Source organism: Hyperoodon ampullatus (assembly GCF_949752795.1).
Source record: "Hyperoodon ampullatus genome assembly, chromosome: 5".
In the NCBI taxonomy this organism is placed as follows: domain Eukaryota; kingdom Metazoa; phylum Chordata; class Mammalia; order Artiodactyla; family Ziphiidae; genus Hyperoodon; species Hyperoodon ampullatus.
Window position 1 is genome coordinate 63,997,238 of NC_136918.1, and position 19,870 is coordinate 64,017,107.

Sequence of the window (19,870 nt, forward strand, 5' to 3'; positions counted from 1 at the left end):
ACCAATAAATAAAGGGCCACTTAGACATGTCACTCTGGAAATTGTTGGAAGGGAAAAAAGATGTCCTTCATGCTTGTAAGGATTTTATAGTATAATGAGCAAAGACTCACTTATAAAGAGCTAGTCATAATAAGAGACAGCATAGACACCATAAATCAGATAGCTTTTTCTTTAATGAAGTTGTCCTAAGTAGAAATATCCAAAGAAAATACCTCATGTAAAAACTCATAGATCCTCTCCATCTATATTAGTGCATTGCAGAAGGCAACTGGCAAAAGAGGAATTGTTATTTCTCGTTCCACATATCCTACTGCTGGAAGATGGGTAGGACACTGGCTTGGAGACAACTATGCAAAATGGGACAATTTGGACAAATCTATCATTGGTATGTAAGAGTCACCATCTTTATCATTATTCTTTTGAATCTTCTATTAGGTATTCACTTTTGCTAGTTCATATACTTTGTAAGTCCTTCTCTGAAATGTGCTTTTGGCATCATATTTTATGACAAACAGCATAATGAAAAGGCAATGGGCCAGAAAGCAGGATCTAGTTTATTTTGAGAAAATAATTTCATCCCTTTTTGTCTCAGTTTCTTTCTATGAAAGGGCAAGAGATGGGAAGGATAACATATAGAGCTAAGAATAGAAATGCTTAGAAATTCTAGATTCTAGGGAATAAGAATCACTCATAGATGCTAACGTATGAAACATCTCAAACCAAATTTTGAAAGTTTTCTGACAATAGTTGGATAAAGAGTAAATGAAATATTATTTTAAAGATAATATTTTTCTGTTTCATATCTAGACATAAAAATTCTTTACTATTTATATTAGGATTCAAGGAAAACAATCAATCTTTAGAAATATTCCTTTAAAAGAAGAGTTGGGAATTCACATGCATTCTATTTTATTAAAATGATCATTCCTCAGGAGATTTTTAGCTAATAAGGATAATTCAATTTGTTTCATATAATGAGACCTATGGTTAAATAATTACAGAGACAGCATTTTGTTTTAAAAATAAAACCAAGGAAGGCTTTCCTGGTGGTGCAGTGGTTAAGAATCTGCCTGCCAATGCAGGGGACACGGGTTTGAGCCTTGGCCCGGGAAGATCCCAGATGACACAGAGCACCTAAGCCTGTGCTCCATAACTACTGAGGCTGCACTCTAAAGCCCACGAGCCACAACTACTGAAGCCCGAGTGTCTAGAGCCCGTGCTCCACAACAAGAGAAGCCACTGCAATGAGAAGCCCACACACCACAACGAACAGTAGCCCCTGCTTGCCGCAACTAGGGAAAGCCTGAACGCAGCAATGAACACCCAGTGCAGCCATAAATAAAAAAAAAATAAATAAATAACTTTATTTTTAAAAAAAAGGAACCACTAACGCTTTCTTCTCATACTATAAGTATTCGTAACAGTTTTGTGATCTAAATGTGCCATCTTCAAAGTGTCAAGGAGGCATTATTACAGTGTCTTATTTTTATAAATGTTATTGACATTATAAAGTAAAAATACATAAATTTCATGGAAGAAATGATAGAAAAATATATCAATAATCTGAAAAATGTGTCATTGAATTAGAGGTCAGTATTAGAAATAGAACATCTTCATAAATGGAAAAAAATCAAATGTCAAAATATATGAAATAGTGGCCTTCTATAATTTTTTTCCTAATTTTTTAGGTATGATGGAATTTAGTTTGTTTGGAATGTCATATGTAAGTAGCTCTATTCCTTTTATCTTCATCACTTGTTAATATTAAAAAACAAACTATTAAAATTAATTAAATATAACTGTATTTTAGACTGGAGCAGATATCTGTGGTTTCTTCAACAATTCGGAATATCAGCTCTGTGCCCGCTGGATGCAACTTGGAGCATTTTATCCAAATGCAAGACATCACAGCAGTGCATTTACTGGAGTATGTAATTACTGCATTTACTCTCATTCCTTTGCCCCACTAACCTTAAACGTTTTTGAATAGAATTCACCCTCCCTGGCTGATTTCCAGATGAATGTTTTGAATCTCTTTACATTTACTGATGGCATCTGAGCCCAAGACTCTGAGAAGTTTCTGACTTGGGGTTCTTTGGGGTTCAAGACTTGGTTAGCTGGCATACTTACTGCCCTTCTATATAATTTTGGATTAGCCAGAAAAAAACAGTCCTTCTGGAAATTATTCCAAACCTGGACAGAATGATAAAAAAAAAAAAAATCAGTTTCAAACTAAATAATTAGAATTGTCACTTAAAATCAATGCACGAAATGGGCAGATTTAAAAAGCAAATGTTTTAAAAATGAGTTGAGAAACAGAAAAAAATAAAAGGAAAAGGGAATCATGAAAACTAATTTCTGAGTGGTGACACTATTTACTTTACTATATACTTTACTAAACTGGAAGAACTTTTTGAGTGAGGGGGAGACAATAATAAAAATTATGAAAAAGTATAAACAATTGCAAGCAATATCTAAGTAAGTGCTAAATTTTGTTATACTTTCAGTGAAGACATAGAGAAGAAAGATAAATAATCAAAATGCACCTCATTGAAGAATTGCAGACAGAGCTGGACTTTTAAGGATGGGTTCCAGCCATAGTAACTGAATGGTAGAGCTCATCATGAGTTTTGAATTCTTCATGTCACCCTGGGAAATTTTTTGTCAGAATAGAAGGGAGAATTTATATTAGAAAATGAAAAATAAAAATGAAAATCTATACAAGGTTAGAAGGCAGTATGGGACCACATTTTGGAAAAATTTGAAAGTTGGACAATAGAGACAACTTTATGGGATAGGAATATTTTAGCAGGAAAACTTTATGTCACTAATGAAATTCAGAAAGCTGTATTGTTGGGAGAGTGAGGCATGAATCAATAAAATCCTGAACAGGGATTCATTCAACAAGAATTCATTGAAAATCTATTATTTAATATTTACAAAATCCCTGCCCTAATGCTTTATATAATGCAGGAAGGATAGAGATAACAGATAATAGACAATTATATAGATAGATAGATAGATAGATAGATGATAGATAGATAGATAAAACAGCAGGTACAAATAAATCATATGAGGGAAAACTAGAGTAAGCTAAAATGATAGAGATTTGTGGGTGTTCTGGTTTAGAAGGGATGCCCAAGGTGGTCCTCTTGGATGAAATGACCTTAGCATTAGAGAAGAGACTTGAGTTGAGAAAAGCAACAAATTTACATATATGGGGGAGAATTCCAGTTCTGGGGAAGAAGTGAAAGACTCCAAGATGTGAATGTGGCTGGAGGTTTTGAGAAGATGAAATGGGAGAGGGAAAGACTGAGGAAGTACTTCTGAATAAAAATCTACAGAACTCAACTTAAGTTTAATTATGAGGTAATATAATTGAATTCAGGAATGTATGGTTTAGAATTAAATGCTTGTGTTTTATCATGTTAAAACTGAAATAACATCAACAAAGTCTGTATGCAACAGATATGATCTTTGCCTTTTCTAACTTGACTTTGAATCTAGTAACAGTAGGATCATATTGATATATAGCTTAATATTTCTTGGACCATTGCACTTTCAAGGTTTTGTCTATTCTAACACTACATGTACCAGTGATAGCAATGGGTCATCATTCAAACCTTCTTACTACTTAAATCTAGAAAAGTCGGAATCTTCATAGATATGATACCACTCTTAAGGGCTCTGCTCCTGTTGATAACAACAAAAAAACATTGCAAGTGTTGCCCCCTGGAGTTATGTGGCAGCCTTGTTTTTTCCCTTGATATAAATTAGAATGTAAAATTCTAATCACTCTCCTTATTATTTTTTTTAGCCAGTAAGTGCAATAACATTTTTTAGAAGCTTTTATCTTTCCAGTGTCAATTTTAGTCTTTTTACCTGGAGAGTATATTCCAGAGCAGACATGGGCATGTTCTTTTTTCTTATCCAACATTAATTAGATCCCCTCTTCCTCCTATACTATTAATTCTTTAGTACCATAACTTATTCATTTCTCATGAGAACACACAATGTGCAGGGTCACCATGATAGGCTCTGCATGTCTGTTTATTTCAATGCACTTATATATAGCATTCTGTTTCTCTCCTAGGCTTTTCATCCTACACTGAGCATCACCACAGTTCACAATGTGTTTGTCACCTATTCAAACGTGAACTGCTCTTTACATATGTTCACCTAAATGAAATCAAGCCATGGACTTAATTTGCATTTTCTTATTAAAATATTAGTTATTCTTTCTCTTTCCATTGTATGGGATAGAAATAACTACTCCATAAGGTTTTCGTGATGTAGCACATGACAGTGAATTAAATTATGGCTTATTTTTTATTCTTCAAATATGTATTTGAAAATTATGATTTAAACAAGGACAATAGCTTATGACACTTTCATTTTGATTTGTTTCAGAGACAAGATCCTGCTTCCTGGAATGCAACTTTTTCTGAAATGTCAAAGAATATTCTGAATATTAGATACACTTTATTGCCCTATTTCTATACACAGATGCATGAAATTCATGCTCATGGTGGCACTGTTATCAGACCCCTTTTGCATGAGTAAGCACAACTTTTTTTTCCTATCATGCAGAGAGATAGCTTTCATTTAATTTACTCAATAATCACTTATACTGCCATATAAAACATTTTAAATTGAAAGCTTTTTCATTGTTATTTAAGTATACATTTTGGGTTAATAAGCATTTACATAAATAAATCTACTAATAAACAGACTAATATATGCCGTTAAAAATGAAACACAATCAGTTTTTAAAAAGTAATAATTCTTAGGAATAACAATTGTATACCAGGTATTGTTTGAGAGAATTTACATACCCTATTACATTGAGTGTTTTCAAAAGATCTTGGAAATAAGTAATATTATCTCTATATTATGGTTGACTTAATTGAAGTTTACAGCAGTTAAGTAAACCCACCATATACAAATGCCTGACTAAACAAGACCATCCTAACTCCTCCTAGAGGTGTTCTAATTGGGTACCCTAGAACAGTTCTACCATTCTCTGTGACAATTGTTTTGGATTTACTCCTTGAAGCTCAAACTGATATATGACCAAATATTGAAATTCTATTCTATGGAGTATAGTTGCAAAAATTTTAGCCTGTTCTATTTTTAAGGCAAATATAAGCAATTTCTTATGGACGTTACAAACACACACACACACACACACACACACATTCAACCATAAATACGAAAAAACCCTTGAAATAATCATGATATACTTAGCTTCTTGTGTGCCCTATATTACCAGAGTAATTGATTGAGGTGATTTGTTAGATTTCACTATTGGTAAATCAGTAAAAGATAAACAGCAAATATTTACTCAATTAAACAGTAGTAGCCAAGATAAAATTACCAAAATAATAAGTAGATCAATATGCCTTCTGTTCTAATAATAAAAGATCCAACTTTCCAAAAAAAAGGAAAAAAATATACTTCCTAGATTCAAATTATCCTCTAGTAATTTATTACCATAATCTCTTCTTTATTTCTGGTAACATTTTATTAAACCCTTTCCTCTTTTATTTCTAGAAATTTCCTCTTTGTCTTCTCCCTATTAACTTTCCATAAGAGCTGGAGTATCAGCACTGGTGTGAGTGCCCAGCCAGAAACATTATTATTAACTATGCAGGCTCTTGTCCTGCTGAGAACTTCTGGATTTTTGTTCCCATGGGAAGTACATAGAGGAAAACCCCAGCAGTCCAATTTAGCATTAATCTCGGTTTAGAATAAAACAAAACACAAACAAAAGAACAAAAATAAAAAATGTATACTTCCATTTCAATTAAGGAAAAAATGTGGACATTTAATAGGGGCAATTCTCAAACTATAAAAAGCAGATTTTGTTTTTTCAGCCATTTATATCTCAAACTCAGAAACATATTAACAAATGGAAGAACCTTTAGGATTTATAAATTCACTATTCAGTGAGCTTAATTTACATAGGATGTGCAAACTCTTTAAAGTTACCAAATTAAGATTCTTATAACACACTTGTCTCACACTTTTCTTCCAGAGTGTTTATAATTCTTGCTTCCTGGTTTGTTGATCTTCTACTAGACAAAGTTGATATTTGAATTTATGTGAGTTCTCTTCAAAGGAGATTTCTCACTCGGTCTTATACATCTATGGCAACTCTGCACTTTGTTGGAAGGTTTAGTCATGGTCTAGATTTACTTATAAAGTATTGTACTACTGCACACTGAATTCCAAGTGATAAAATTGTTTTTGATTTTTTATGTTTTGATTTTCATTTCAATCCACAAAAGTCCATAATGCAAAATGTGATTTTAATAATTATTTTATGGTATTCAGAAGAGAGAAATTTCTTTGATTCAATTTTGTAAATATTTTGTCCAGGTTCTTTAATGAAAAGCCAACCTGGGATATATTCAAACAATTCCTGTGGGGTCCAGCATTTATGGTTACCCCTGTATTGGAAGCTGTAAGTCCTACCACATATTTTTGTTCACAAAATAATTTTTCCATGGTTTATATGTTTTTAATGACTATATCTTTAAATTCCAGTACTCTGACACTGTAGAAGGCTACGTCCCTAATGCTAGGTGGTTTGATTACCATACAGTAAGTACTTAAGGAATTCTGGGGGGTTGACTAAACAGAAATGGGTAACAACTTAATTATAGCCTTTTTATTAATGACATACGTGTTTTCCTTTCCACTTAAAAAGAGCAAGATATTTCTTGCTAGTTATATCAGAATCAAATTAACAAACAGTGAAAGAGTTAATTTATTCTGCCATAGTTTCTTATGTAGTCATTGATTTATTTTACCAAATAAACGTGGAAATTATACAGTATACACAAAAAGGTCATTGCCCTTTATTAGGTATGCAGAAAGATCATTAAAAGTAATGCAGTCCTTTAAAGAAAAATGTATATGACAAATCAGGAATAACTTTTGTGACCCATCAAAAACCCATATATTTTCTTCATGTGAGCACCACAAAAACAAGTGGTGGTAAATTACTTTCAAAGCTATCAATAAACTAAGGAATAAGTATATGCTTTAACAACATGAATTCCTGAATAAATGTTTGTGGTTTTATTATTTTTTAAATTAAAAAGTGTATTATTTGATTCTATAAATGTGCCCTCTCAAGTACCAATATTGCTGGTGATTCTGCTTCTTATTGTTTTGTTCTTTCGTTCAACGCTGTCATTTCCAGGGCAAATATATTGGTGTCAGAGAAAAATTTCATACATTTGCAGCTCCTTTACATGAAATAAATCTACATGTTCGTGGTGGTTATATTCTACCTTGTCAAGAGGCTGCTCAAAACACATTTTACAGGTAAGTGAAGTGTTCAGAGAACTCAGATTAGATTTTGAGAGAGAGCATGCTAGAACTGTCAAGAACTGGGAAAGGTCTGAGCTTTTATCCTACTTCCAAGCTTACAGGTTAGGCTGCCACAGTTTCATGGATTCTGGGTCTGAGACAAAGGTCTTTCTTACTCTTGGCATAGCAAGAAATATGAGTTTCATGTTTGCTCCAGTTGCCCCTGTCCCCCAAGTCTCATGTGGGTGACATCAAGTGGCCCAGGTAGATACTTCCCACCCAGGAGGCTTATGTCACAGCTAAGGAAGGCAACACTTTGGAAACTCAATCTTTTATAATAGGCTGTAAGCAAAAGCATCCATTATTTGCTTTGAAGGGAGAAAAACTGTCTTTGCTTCTGTATGCAAAATATGTGGAAACTTGAGAAACTCATGGAAAATTGTCCTCCAACATGATAGAATGTTTCCCCGGCCAAGATACCAATGGAAACTTAATGTCCTCTGTGTAAACATGCAAAGGTATTGATAAACGGATGTCTTGTATTTTAAATGCCAGTCTCACGTAAGACCTCGTCATTTTTTCTGAGTCTATTTGGAAAGAAATATTATTTACTTTATGAAAATATGTTTTTTTTTAATGAACTTTTCTGTGAGCTTTAAGCAAACATGGCTCAGAGGGCTTCTCTTTCCTTCTATCTTTTCTGCTCCCCCTGTCCTGTGACACATACCCGGACCCACTTTAGTCTATGAAATGTAGATATCCATTGACAAGATCACTACTTCTTCATGCTATTTAAGTCCTCTGCTGTCTGCAGAAGAACCAGACCTATTTGTAGCAACCTTGTCCCATTTAACAATGAAAGGTAACTCAGATTTTCTATCTGTTACCATTTATAACTGATCATCTGCTAAGACCCCTTATGTGATATTCTCTCCTTCACAGTCAACAACATGTCCTATTTCCACGGATCATGGGTCCATTCTGTCTCCTGTGACTGATGTAAGAGTGAATTTCTGAGACCAGTCATAGAGTCTATTTCCCCTGACTAAATTCCTGGCTTAAACATTCAGATTCTAGAGGACTCAGTTCTGTTTCTCTTCTCATCTCATGCTGTACCCATTCTTGTGGTGATCTACATGCCCCAGTTGGCATGATTAGACTCTTTCTAGCTTCTGGAGCTACCCAGATCCCTGAAGTCATTTGAAGAGGAGAAAAATGATTATACCTAAGAAATGAGAGTTTCATGGAGGAGACCATTCATAAGTTGTGCCTTGAGGAATCCTTATGTTATGAGAGATGAGTAGAGAAGCCATTCTGGGTGTTCTGGGTGTGTGTGTGTGTGTGTGTGTGTGTAGGTGGGTAAAGTAAATAAGATATTGGGTTTAGGTATACCGTTGACCTTTGAACAGCATGAGTTTGAATCACATGGGTCCAATTTTACATGGATTTTTTCAATAGTAAATAGCACGGTACTACTCAGTCCATGGTCGGTTGAATCTGTGGATGCAGAGGAACTGTGGATACTTGGATACACATTGTTCATTGGTCAACTGTATATACAGGGTAGAATGAAATTTGTGAAACTCTTTTAATCTTATTTTAAGTATGTTAGGAAATTGTGGGTTAAACCAGATTTTAATGTTGCTAATAAGTTCTACTTATCTTTTACCTCAGTGACTATGAATTGAAATACATATATACATGCATGTTAAGACATGCCAATATCTGTACATGGAAAATATAAAGTTGCTGTGGAGATTTTTTTTGCAGTATGCGGGCCTCTCACTGTTGTGGCCTCTCCCGTTGTGGAGCACAGGCTCCGGACTCGCAGGCTCAGCGACCATGGCTCACGGGCCCAGCCACTCCGCCACATGTGGGGTCTTCCCAGACCGGGGCACGAACCCATGTCCCCTGTATCGGCAGACAGACTCTCAAACACTGCGCCACCAGGGAAGCCCTGCTGTGGAGATTTGAACTCTAGATATTCTGGATATTTTAGGAGACTTCCATAGCAGTATAACCTTCAACATTTGTGATTGGAAAAGGCAGATAGCTAAGCATAATTTGTCTGAGAAATCCTTCCATAGCAATATGAGGCTGTCAAACCAAGCTTTTATACTGAGCACGGAAGCAGATATTTTGTTCATAGATAGGCCTATTGTAGGCACAAGCTTGGAAGTACTGTCCAATCCAAGGAAAAGACTTGCAATTCTGGCTACTCTTCACATTCTTATTAACAGTTGCCAATGATAATTAAGTGATTTATATATGGAAATGTGAGGAAGGCTTAAGTCATATGAGATTAAAACATGCTATTGAAACAGCTTTATGTTTAATGGTCAATGACAGTGTTATCAGAGAGAAGAATAAATAAATATATCAATAAACTTAATATGGATTTAATTATAAATGAGGTCACTTCTGATTTGTTACAGTAGGTGAATCCTTGATGTCAAAGAAATGCATGATATTTTCTATTAAATATGAAGGATTTTATGGTTTATATAATTTCCATTAACTCATTAAAAAAGGAAAATCCTTTTATTTTCTTTGCCTAAAACAGTCTGTGTTCCTTTGAACACTTATATGGATGTCATATCATAACAAGAAATATGCTATTCTATAAACCTTGGTAAAATTGTATTTTTTTCTTATAGTCGAAAAAATTACATGAAGCTCATTGTTGCTGCAGATGATAATCAGATGGCACAAGGATCTCTCTTTTGGGATGATGGAGAGACTATAGGTAAGTGTTCCATTTAGGAGATAAATAAAGCAGGTAACATACATATTATCTCACATTACTTTTTTGTTATCTATTATTGTACATTGGAAGCTGAATAAAAAGCCAATAATAATACTCAAAGCTAAAATAGTTTAATAAATAGTTGAATCAACTTAAAAAATAGACTTCCAAATATTTAAAGACTTTCTTCTTATCCTAAATATATTTAATCCCTGCGATCAGTGTCTAGATGACTAAGAGTTTTGTGTGGGCAGGGCTGATATATTGATCATCTTTGTAGTCCCATAAGTTAGCCCAGTGCTGTTCGCATAATAGACACTCAGTATGTGTGAGGTCAACTGAGCTGAAAAGCCACATTCCCATGCACGCATATTGATGCACAAAGGATGCCTCTAAAACATGAGACAGTTCAGAAACAAAATTCAAACTTGTTCTCTGTGCTTTATGGCTATAGCTTTTGTTTTGTTTTTGTTTTTGTTTTAATATTCAGCAGTATTTTTACATGAAAAGCTTAAAGATTTAAACTTAAATCTTTGTTTATTCCATGGCTACTCCTCAAAATCAGACAGAACTACTAAATTTTTAGCAGTGCGTGCTTTGCTACCTGGGATCGTTTGTAAAGAATGCATATTCTGGGGCCCATCCAAATTCCATTAATCTGGGGAGAGGCCCAGGAATCTGCCTTTGAGTAAAATGCCCCGGGGTCATTATTATGCTGTTAAATAAACACTGTTAGAGGATTAGGTTTACTGACTGCCTTTAGTAGTGCCAGCTCTGCTAGATGGGACTTCTGAGCATTCTCTTGACACAAATTTTTGTCTTAAAAACTAACATCTGTGTGGAGCTATAGGGCAGTTCACTGCAATTTAAATAAATTATCCATAGATGAGAGATTTTTCATTAATAGCAAAGACATACCTCTTTCATCTTTTCAGGTAAATCATAGTTAATATTCTGCAAACATAATAAATAGGAATTTATTAGTGAGTAAAGTATATCAGAAAGTGATATAAGAATCATATGGTAATAAGCAAGACTCAAAAATAAAATCACCTCTTCCTAGTATTTTGTGATTTAGAAGGTGAAGAACTCAACTGCTATTAGTTAAAATCATATGTTCTCAGAGACCTGAACTTCATTAATACATTAAGGGAGGTTCTAAAAAGTTTGAAAACTTTCTGCCTCACTGGGCCCAGCAAGAGGCACTTTGAATTTGCCTACAATTTCCTAGGGATGCAAAGTTGAGTTATACATAATTTGCATGCTTGTCTTGGGATATTTGAATCTTACTATCCAACAAATTGAGTTAATTCGTTTTAACAGTAAGGGGGACAAAATTTCTCTTAGAATTTTTTCCCAGCTCTTTCTATCAAACTAAGATAGCAGATGAAAGAACTTGGTATAACATTTACCCTTTGGAAGTTTCATGGCAGATTTTTTGTTTTATCACTGGAAAGTAACTGAACATAATTCATATATTTCTCTCTGTTCTCTTCATCCAAGCATACAAAATTGTTCTGGCCCATTACATCTACTTTTTTGGTTCTATTTCACAATCTCAGTATATTTGTTATAATTAAGTATAAAGATCTCAACTAATACCCTGAAATTTCTTGAGTGAACAGCAAAAACAATACATAACAAATGCTTGGAGTCTCTGGATTTATTAGATCAAAATCTCCAAAGAAGTCTTCTCTCACAGCAAGCTTGCCAAACTACTCGATAAACTAGATGATATCTAAATGATTTCCTCTTTTAAGTACATTTAAAATTTATGGAATACTATTGAAATCGTAGAAATACATCTTGGTGGGCTCCAAGGAGCTCCAGTTCTTTATGTCTCAGCACAGAAAGAATTAAACGAGAGGCAAAGTGATAGATAAGAAATGATTTAATAAAATAGGATGCTTTTGAGGTTTACAAGCAGGCAGGCAAGAGGATGCCACGCAGAAAACTTAGTGGACTACAGTTTTATAATCGAAGGAAAAGTGGGGAGGGGAAGAAGACCACCTTCTTCCTCATTCTTGAATAGATGTCAAGTTTCCTTCATGGGGCGGGGAAGTTTTCATGTCCCTACATGGTCAAACCGGGACTGTCATGGCACAATGGAAATGAGCAAAAAGGTGGTAACATATACTAAAATATGGTAAATCATCTCAGGTTTCAGTATAATGTCTCCTTTTCCTTATATTTTTGTTTTTTGTGTGGTCAGAAAAGCATGTCCTAGGAATCATTAACTTACTGACCTCACTGGGCAGGATGTGGGTCTCATTTCACCATTGTTTTATTGTTTTGGGGCATGTCTCATTCTTATGCTGTATGGTTTTTTTGCTAAGCAAGCCTGCTTGATTTTGTGGTTAAGCAAACCTAATCTCTTGAGTGATCACTAACTTACAGGTTTTTTTCCTTTACTTACAATCACTTACTGGAATTAAGTATTTAATCACCTACTTGGTCCCTTTACTCTGTCCCAATCACTATTATTTGCAGACATATTTTTTCTCTCTCAAAAAAATAAAAAATAAAGCAAAATAAACTTATTTTGAAATGTGTATACATTAAGTAAATTTTGTTCTAGCTAATGTTCTAGATGTTCTAAAACATAGATGTTCTAATGTTCTAAAACTGTTCTAGCTAATGAAATTGTAGCTTAGTAAAATATTAATTTGTCTTACTCATCTTAGTGAAATAGACATATGTCTACTCTGGACTAAGTTCATATGTGGTATCTTTCTCTTATTCATTAAAAACAGCAAAAGAGCAAAACAGTTCATATCCTCTTAATAGCTTCACTTTTGTTTCCTTTTATCTCATGGATTTGTACTTTAAAAATTGCTCTTAAAAACTTAAGCTATAATTATGTATTTAAAATTGAGACTAAAATTTTTGCCTTAAAATGCATATTAAATAAGCGATGTATACATTAATATATACAGAGAAAGTTTGGGACAGAATATCATTTAATTTTAGTGTAGGCACAATTAGTCTCAAATTAAGCAATTTTCTTCCCAAGAATTAACGAATATAATGCTGGCATGTATAAGTGGAAAAGAGAATTAAAATTTGTTGCTTTTTCAATGTTATCCAAATACTTGTTTTAGTCATGCATTTGACTCTACTTTTGCCTTTTTGTCTTACACGTTTGTTTGGTTTTACATATGACACAATCATAGAAGTCAGAGAAAACTGGACATAAGTCTAGACTTGATAATAATTAGTTGTTTCACTTTTGGCCATTTATTTAACTTTTCTTTTCCTCTTTTATACAGTGAGAGTAATAATACATATATCTTACAGCATTGTGATAAAGTACTTAGAATTTGACAAATACTAAATAATAAATTTTAGTTCTAAGATTATTTTTTAAACTGATTTTAAATTTGGCAAGATTAAATCTTATTTAAAGCCTATGTTTTATTAGTTTGATATCAGTTGACCTTTAATAATCTCTCACAATTGAATATTTTTCTCAAACGACACTAGGGTAAGTTACCATCATGTTCTCTTTTCTATATAATATTATTTTATTGTCAGTCATTGAGGTGGCCAATATGTGTCCACGACTATCACACCCAATTCTCTTTATTCTTACACTTCTTCTACCCTCCCAGAGCTCTATGAAGGTGATTTTACATGTGTCACTGCTTTAGTGTTACTCTCCTACATACAAACAGGCACACACCAACTTACCCATCCATCTAGTACCCTCTCTGGTGACTCATCCTTCGTATTTCAGTGCCCTTGGACTGTGTTCAAATAAGATATATAAACTTAGAGAAGATTAAATATACATTGATGGTGTTTGGTACCCTTTTACTGTGAAAGAAAAGCAAATATATATAGTACTAGTATTTACTATTGCTCTTCTTTGGAAATATAAATACATCACTCTTTTTTTTTTCTTTATAGACACTTATGAAAGAGACCTATATTTCTTTGTACAATTTAATTTAAACAAGGTATGTAGTCATTACAGATCATTTATTTGCAATTGTGTTAAATAATATTTGAAGTTTTATGCTGTATTTTATATTTACATATTTTATATATATTATATACTATACCTCTTTTCAAATATATGAATAAACAATTTGCTATACTATGAAATACATTTTGGTTAATAGATATATGCTTTTTAAAGATTTAATTGCTTTTGCTAGATGAAGGGTTTAATTTCTTTTTATTTGTCTTTATAGACCATCTTAACAAGCACTATACTGAAAAATAGTTACATAAACAAAAATGAAATGCGGCTTGGATACATCCATATATGGGGGAAAGAAAAGACTCCTGTTAGTGAGGTTAATCTCATATATAATGGAAATAAAGAGTCTGTTAACTTTGAAAACCCAGACCTGGAGGTAAGTGATGTAAGAAAACGTTTCTTTTTAAATTGAGCTATTCAAAACGTCTACATGAATGTCTGGTATTTCTTAGTCCTAAAGAAACATAATTATGGGTCAACTATTACTTCCTTGTTTATTTATTTTCATTAAATATCCATATCTATTTCCATATTATCATCCTTGGTAACATATAAATCAACCTAACAGCATCTATTTTATAATTGTTCTGATATAATCAAAGCAAAATTAAATTTACATTAAATCTCTAAATCATTTTCATCCCTCAAACCCTAATACTTTTCAAAACCAAAATGTTCACATTTGAACATTTAATATGTCTTAGATAAAATATACTTGAAAATCCTTGCGAAATTAATAGAATTTTCTATTAGCATCTATGAATAATTTGACATAGAGCTGTATGAGGATATGATTTACACGAAGAGGTCAGGATTCTTATGTTATAATCCCTTTGCTGATAGTAACGAGCTTTTTACATTGAATAAATAATTTCAGGACTTCTTTTTCCTTACAGTTAAGTAAGAATATGCAAGTAAACAACCTCTTAAGCTCCTTCCAGTCTTAAATTCTGTGAAAGTAGATTTCAAAGAACATATATTCTAGAAGCCAGCTAACTGTTTTAAGTGTTTGATCCAAGTTTAAGGCTACATCTGCACTGCTAAAACTTTGAGTGTGTGTACACATACCTGTTTGTGTTTAATCATAAATCATACAAGATGTAAGAGTTGAACAGCACCTGAGAAGCCATTTCTTTCAGTTGAAATTTAACATCTGTCCTATTATTATTGCTGTTCTGTAGGCAATCAGAATTTCCCCTTTAATATGCAGCTATTTCTTAATTTCTACTTTGGCATTAAAATACTTCTATTTATTTAAATTCTATCAAGTTTGGAAAATTAGAGTTTTATATATTTAATGACCTTCCATGGTAAAATAAAAGTTGATAACCCACCACCTCACCCCCATTTTTATTCTTTTAAAATTTCACCTGTTTATAAAATTCCAAAGTAAGGGAATCAATGATTTAGTCCAGTGGTCTCATATGGCAAACTAAGAAACTGAATCTTTAAAAAGGAAAATTAATTCCTCAGGAATAAATAGTCAATGATTATCAATCATAATTAGAAATCACTTTTTTTTGAACAGCACAATGTTCAATGAGATTAAAGAACACTGGTTTTCCTTACATTTTTTCTTGTTCTTATTTACTACAACAATGGTGAAAAATAAAGCTCACAATTTTTATTATAATAGTAAACTAAATGCAGTCAGCTGAACGAGGTCAAATAAGATATTTTAACATATCAAGTATTATTTCAAGATAATTTCGACCAAATACTTGGCATAAAAAAACACCATTTATAAAGAAAATTTCATTCCACTGCTTTCAAACACATTCACAAATAATTTTAAATATCAAGAATAAATTTTTTTCATGGTTCATTATCTCAATGATTCCAAAAGAAGATATTAACTTTACTAACAAAGGAATAGTCCCTTCTAAGTGTATTTAAATACAACAAATATTTATGAGCATCTACTCTTTTCTGACTTTTTATAGATATATGAGAAAAGGAGGGAGTAGTCAAATTCTTTCTCTATTTTGGTTGCCCTTTCCATGAGTGTAGAAATTATATGCAAAGGACATTTAATTGCTCTATCAATACAATTTTTTAAACACTTTCCTAGCAGCAATTATGCCTAGTTGCCATCTGTATAGGTATTAAAATCTATGTGAGGTACTTCTTGTTTTTCACTTTTGATATAAAGGAACTAAGTTAGGTTTTGGTGTAAGATGGATCAGTTTCAAACCTGACTAATAGATACTAAAAAAATATTTTACCTTTTACTTTTTAAACTCTTCTATTATGAAGCATGGGAAATAAATCCTAAGACGCTGTGCTTTAGTAAAGAATAAATTTTATAAATTCCCCAGTGAGTGTTTGGTATTTGTTTAGCAGTAAGGAAATGTTGGTTTTCTTCTTCTCTTGCATATTTGATGACTGAATTCAACTTTCTGAGTTAAGGCACTGAGAGTCATGTGAGTCTATTGGAGCAATGGAAAAGCCTAATGAAATCGACATACTATAAAAATATTACAGATGATTGTTTGAGTACAGTGGCTTAATTGGTCACCTCCATACTTAGTCCCTATATGGTCTGACAGAGATTCTCTCCAGTGAAAGAAAGTAACATCCACAATGAAATCATTGGCAATAAATTCAGCATCTTAAAGCCCTTTAAGATTGATGTAAAAAAAACATATTTCTAGGGGCTTGCCTGGTGTCGCAGTGGTTGAGAGTCCACCTGCCGCTGCAGGGGACACGGGTTCGTGCCCCTGTCCGGGAAGATCCTAGATTCCACGGAGCGGCTAGGCCCGTGAGCCATGGCCACTGAGCCTGCGCGTCCGGAGCCTGTGCTCCACAATGGGAGAGGCCACAACAGTGAGAAGCCTGCGTACCACAAAAAAAAAAAAAAAAACAACATATTTCTAAAATCTAAGTTTTGTCTCTAGATGACTGGATAATATTTGAGGGTGGAATGCATAGAGATCTATGTAGTGCAATTATGAATAACTGCATATTTAGGAGACATGGAGAAAGAGTAAAGTAGTAGAAATAAGGTAGTTGGTTAATAGTCTCAGTTTTTAGTTGTATTTTGACAACCATTCTCCCCCTCTGAGACTTATTTTCATCATCTGTATAATGGGTGGGTTGGGTGAGACTATTACTGAGATGGTTGTGAGCTCTCTGGAATAAAAATTAATCAAAATGGAAAAGAAAAACAAGCTATACCTGTTTACTAATAGAACATTTATTTATGGAATTAGTTTTTGTTAAGAAAACAGTTCTGGTTAAACAATTATTTGCATTTTATTTATTTTTTTTTAGATATTAAACATTGATCTAAGACAGAATAACGTTACTCTAGATGAACCAATAGAAATCAACTGGTCATGAAGATCACCATCAGTCCCAGTTGTCAAAGAGAAATTAACATCTGGATTTAAGTTTCACCATACTTATTTACTTATTCACCCTAATTATTTACCCTCTTCATTTATTTCTTATATTGTGTAAAATGTGATTTTCATAACATCTATCTAAAGTTATTGCACAGTGTACAATATTAATACTGATTTTATAATATTAATGTGGTCTTGATTCAATGTTTTAACATATTTAGAAGAATTTAATTGTTCTAGTTACTCTTGCTAAGTATCAGCTAAAACTGTATATTAGTTACTAAATATGTATGTGTGTGTAATTAAGATATAATTAAAATAGGTGATTTTTAAATTAAGCAAAATTTTTATGTAATTTTATATATTTTCTTCAGTGTTTAGTAGATTTATGTACCAATAATTGTCATCAGATTTAATTATTTCTTAGTGTGTACATTTAATTAGAAAAGAGAAAATAAAATATATATAAGTACATACACTGTACATTTTTAAAAATTTTCCAAAAGAAAATTGTCTTGGTTTGGGTTGCTATAACAATTTACCATAGAATGCATGGCTTAAACAATAAATATATATTTCTCACAGTTGTGGAGCCTGGGAAGTTTGAGATCAGGGTACCTGCAGATTTGGTGGCTGGTGAGGTCCCTCTTTCTGCTTTGCAGACAGCCAGATTCTCCTTGTGTCCTCACATGGCACAAAACAAACAGAAGGGATGCAAGCCCTCTGATGTCACTTCTTCTAAGACACTAATTCCATTACTGAGGGCTCCACATGCATTACTGTGTATGTACCAAAGGCACATCTCCAAATACCATCACACTGGTGATTAGAGATTCAACATATGAATTTGGGAAAGGGGGACACAAACTTCAGTCCATAACAAAAGTCCAAATTTCTTCTTCTAACTTTGCTTTATGGATAGGAGAAAAAAATGTTACTATCTATTCTATTTAATTAGTTGAAAAATCATCTTAGCTCATTCATTAAGGTTGTAGGACTAAGTCATGGCCTAAAAGAGTAATTGTTGATATTTTTTAACACTTAGGTTGCTTTGAATTTACTTAATCAACTAATATCTGTAACTTGATATAATTCTTTCCTAATTAGAATATTAGAATATTGTTATAATGAAATATTTAAGACAATTCATAACTCAGAATATAAGCACCAGGGAAAAATAAAATGATAATGATGGCTATAATCAAAAATACAAGAAACAAGTGTTGGTGAGGATGTGGATAAAAGGGAACCCTTGAGGACTATTGGTGGCAATGTACATTGGTGCCACCACTATAGAAAACAGTTTTGAGTTTCCTCAAAAAATTAAAAATAAAACTACCATATGATCCAGCAATTCCATTTCTGGGGATTTGACTGAAGAAAATGAAAGCACTAACTCAGAAAGATATATGTGTCACCAATATTTATTGCAGCACTATTTACAATAGCCAAGATATGGAAACAACCTAAGTGTTCATCAATGGGTGAATGGATAAAGAAGGTGTGGTACATATATACAATGGATATTATTCAGTTTTAAAAAATAATGAAATGTTGCCATTTTTGACAACATGGATGGAGTTTGAAAGCATTATGCTAAGGGAAATAAGTCAGAAAGAGAAAGACAATACCATATGATAGCTCTTATATGTGGAATCCAAAACAAAAACAAACAAAAAACAAACAAGCAAACAAAAAACTCATTGATAGAGAACAGATTGGTAGTTGCCAGAAGCAGAGCTGGGGAATGGGAGAAATGGGTAAAGAAAGTCAAAAGATTAAAAAATTAATAAATAAAATTAGAATATCGCTATGGTAACTCAGAATATAAGGACCAGGAAAAACAATAATGATAATGACAATAGTAATAATAATGAAGTTTACTTCCAAGAAATATTATAGCAATTAAGGGGAATTTACAAGCAGGTTATAAATTAAAAAGCCAGATGCTGAGAAGGAATTCAGTCATTACAGATGAGATTATAAATGAGTGCAGCCATCTCTGGAGGACAATAATGTCATTCGTATTCAGTAAAGTTAAGTTTGTATTTTCCCTTTGACCCAGGGTTCCACCTTGAGATATTCTCACAGATGTGCACAAAGATGTATGTACAAGCATACTCACTTCTTATTGAAGAAAAAGAAAAAAAAATCATTGACTGCTGTCAGTTTAGAGTTAGCTTCGTCCTCAAGATTAGGCTGTGGTGCTTTTCTGTGAAAATAAGTATTTTCACAGAACACTTACATCAGACAAGTTCATCTGTAACCACAATGGATCAAGACAATAAAAAGACCACTCCATAAACATTTTGAGGACAGAAAACAATAGAAAGACTCTCCAAACCACAAAATACCAAACAAACACCTGCTTCTCTAAGTTAATATGAGTGACTTGCTTTTTTTTTATCAATTGCAGCTTTAGTCCTACTCCATTCCTTCCACCTCCAGAAAAATAAATTAATTAAAAAATAA

At 33.0% G+C, this 19,870-nt stretch overlaps 1 protein-coding gene across 1 annotated transcript in view; it reads left to right on the plus strand.

Moving 5' to 3' along the window:
- SI (sucrase-isomaltase) overlaps nt 1-17,393 on the plus strand; it is a gene marked incomplete at both ends in the record, with an annotated part of 117,626 nt that extends 100,233 nt beyond the window's left edge. The window contains 11 exons of the mRNA XM_079704827.1: nt 252-385; nt 1,689-1,723; nt 1,811-1,927; nt 4,411-4,559; nt 6,382-6,466; nt 6,550-6,606; nt 7,211-7,335; nt 9,978-10,066; nt 13,976-14,025; nt 14,263-14,427; nt 17,325-17,393. Coding sequence (XP_079560953.1) covers nt 252-385; nt 1,689-1,723; nt 1,811-1,927; nt 4,411-4,559; nt 6,382-6,466; nt 6,550-6,606; nt 7,211-7,335; nt 9,978-10,066; nt 13,976-14,025; nt 14,263-14,427; nt 17,325-17,393 — 1,075 coding nt within the window. The remainder of the gene's footprint in view (nt 1-251; nt 386-1,688; nt 1,724-1,810; nt 1,928-4,410; nt 4,560-6,381; nt 6,467-6,549; nt 6,607-7,210; nt 7,336-9,977; nt 10,067-13,975; nt 14,026-14,262; nt 14,428-17,324) is intronic.
- Nucleotides 17,394-19,870: the final 2,477 nt, after the last annotated feature.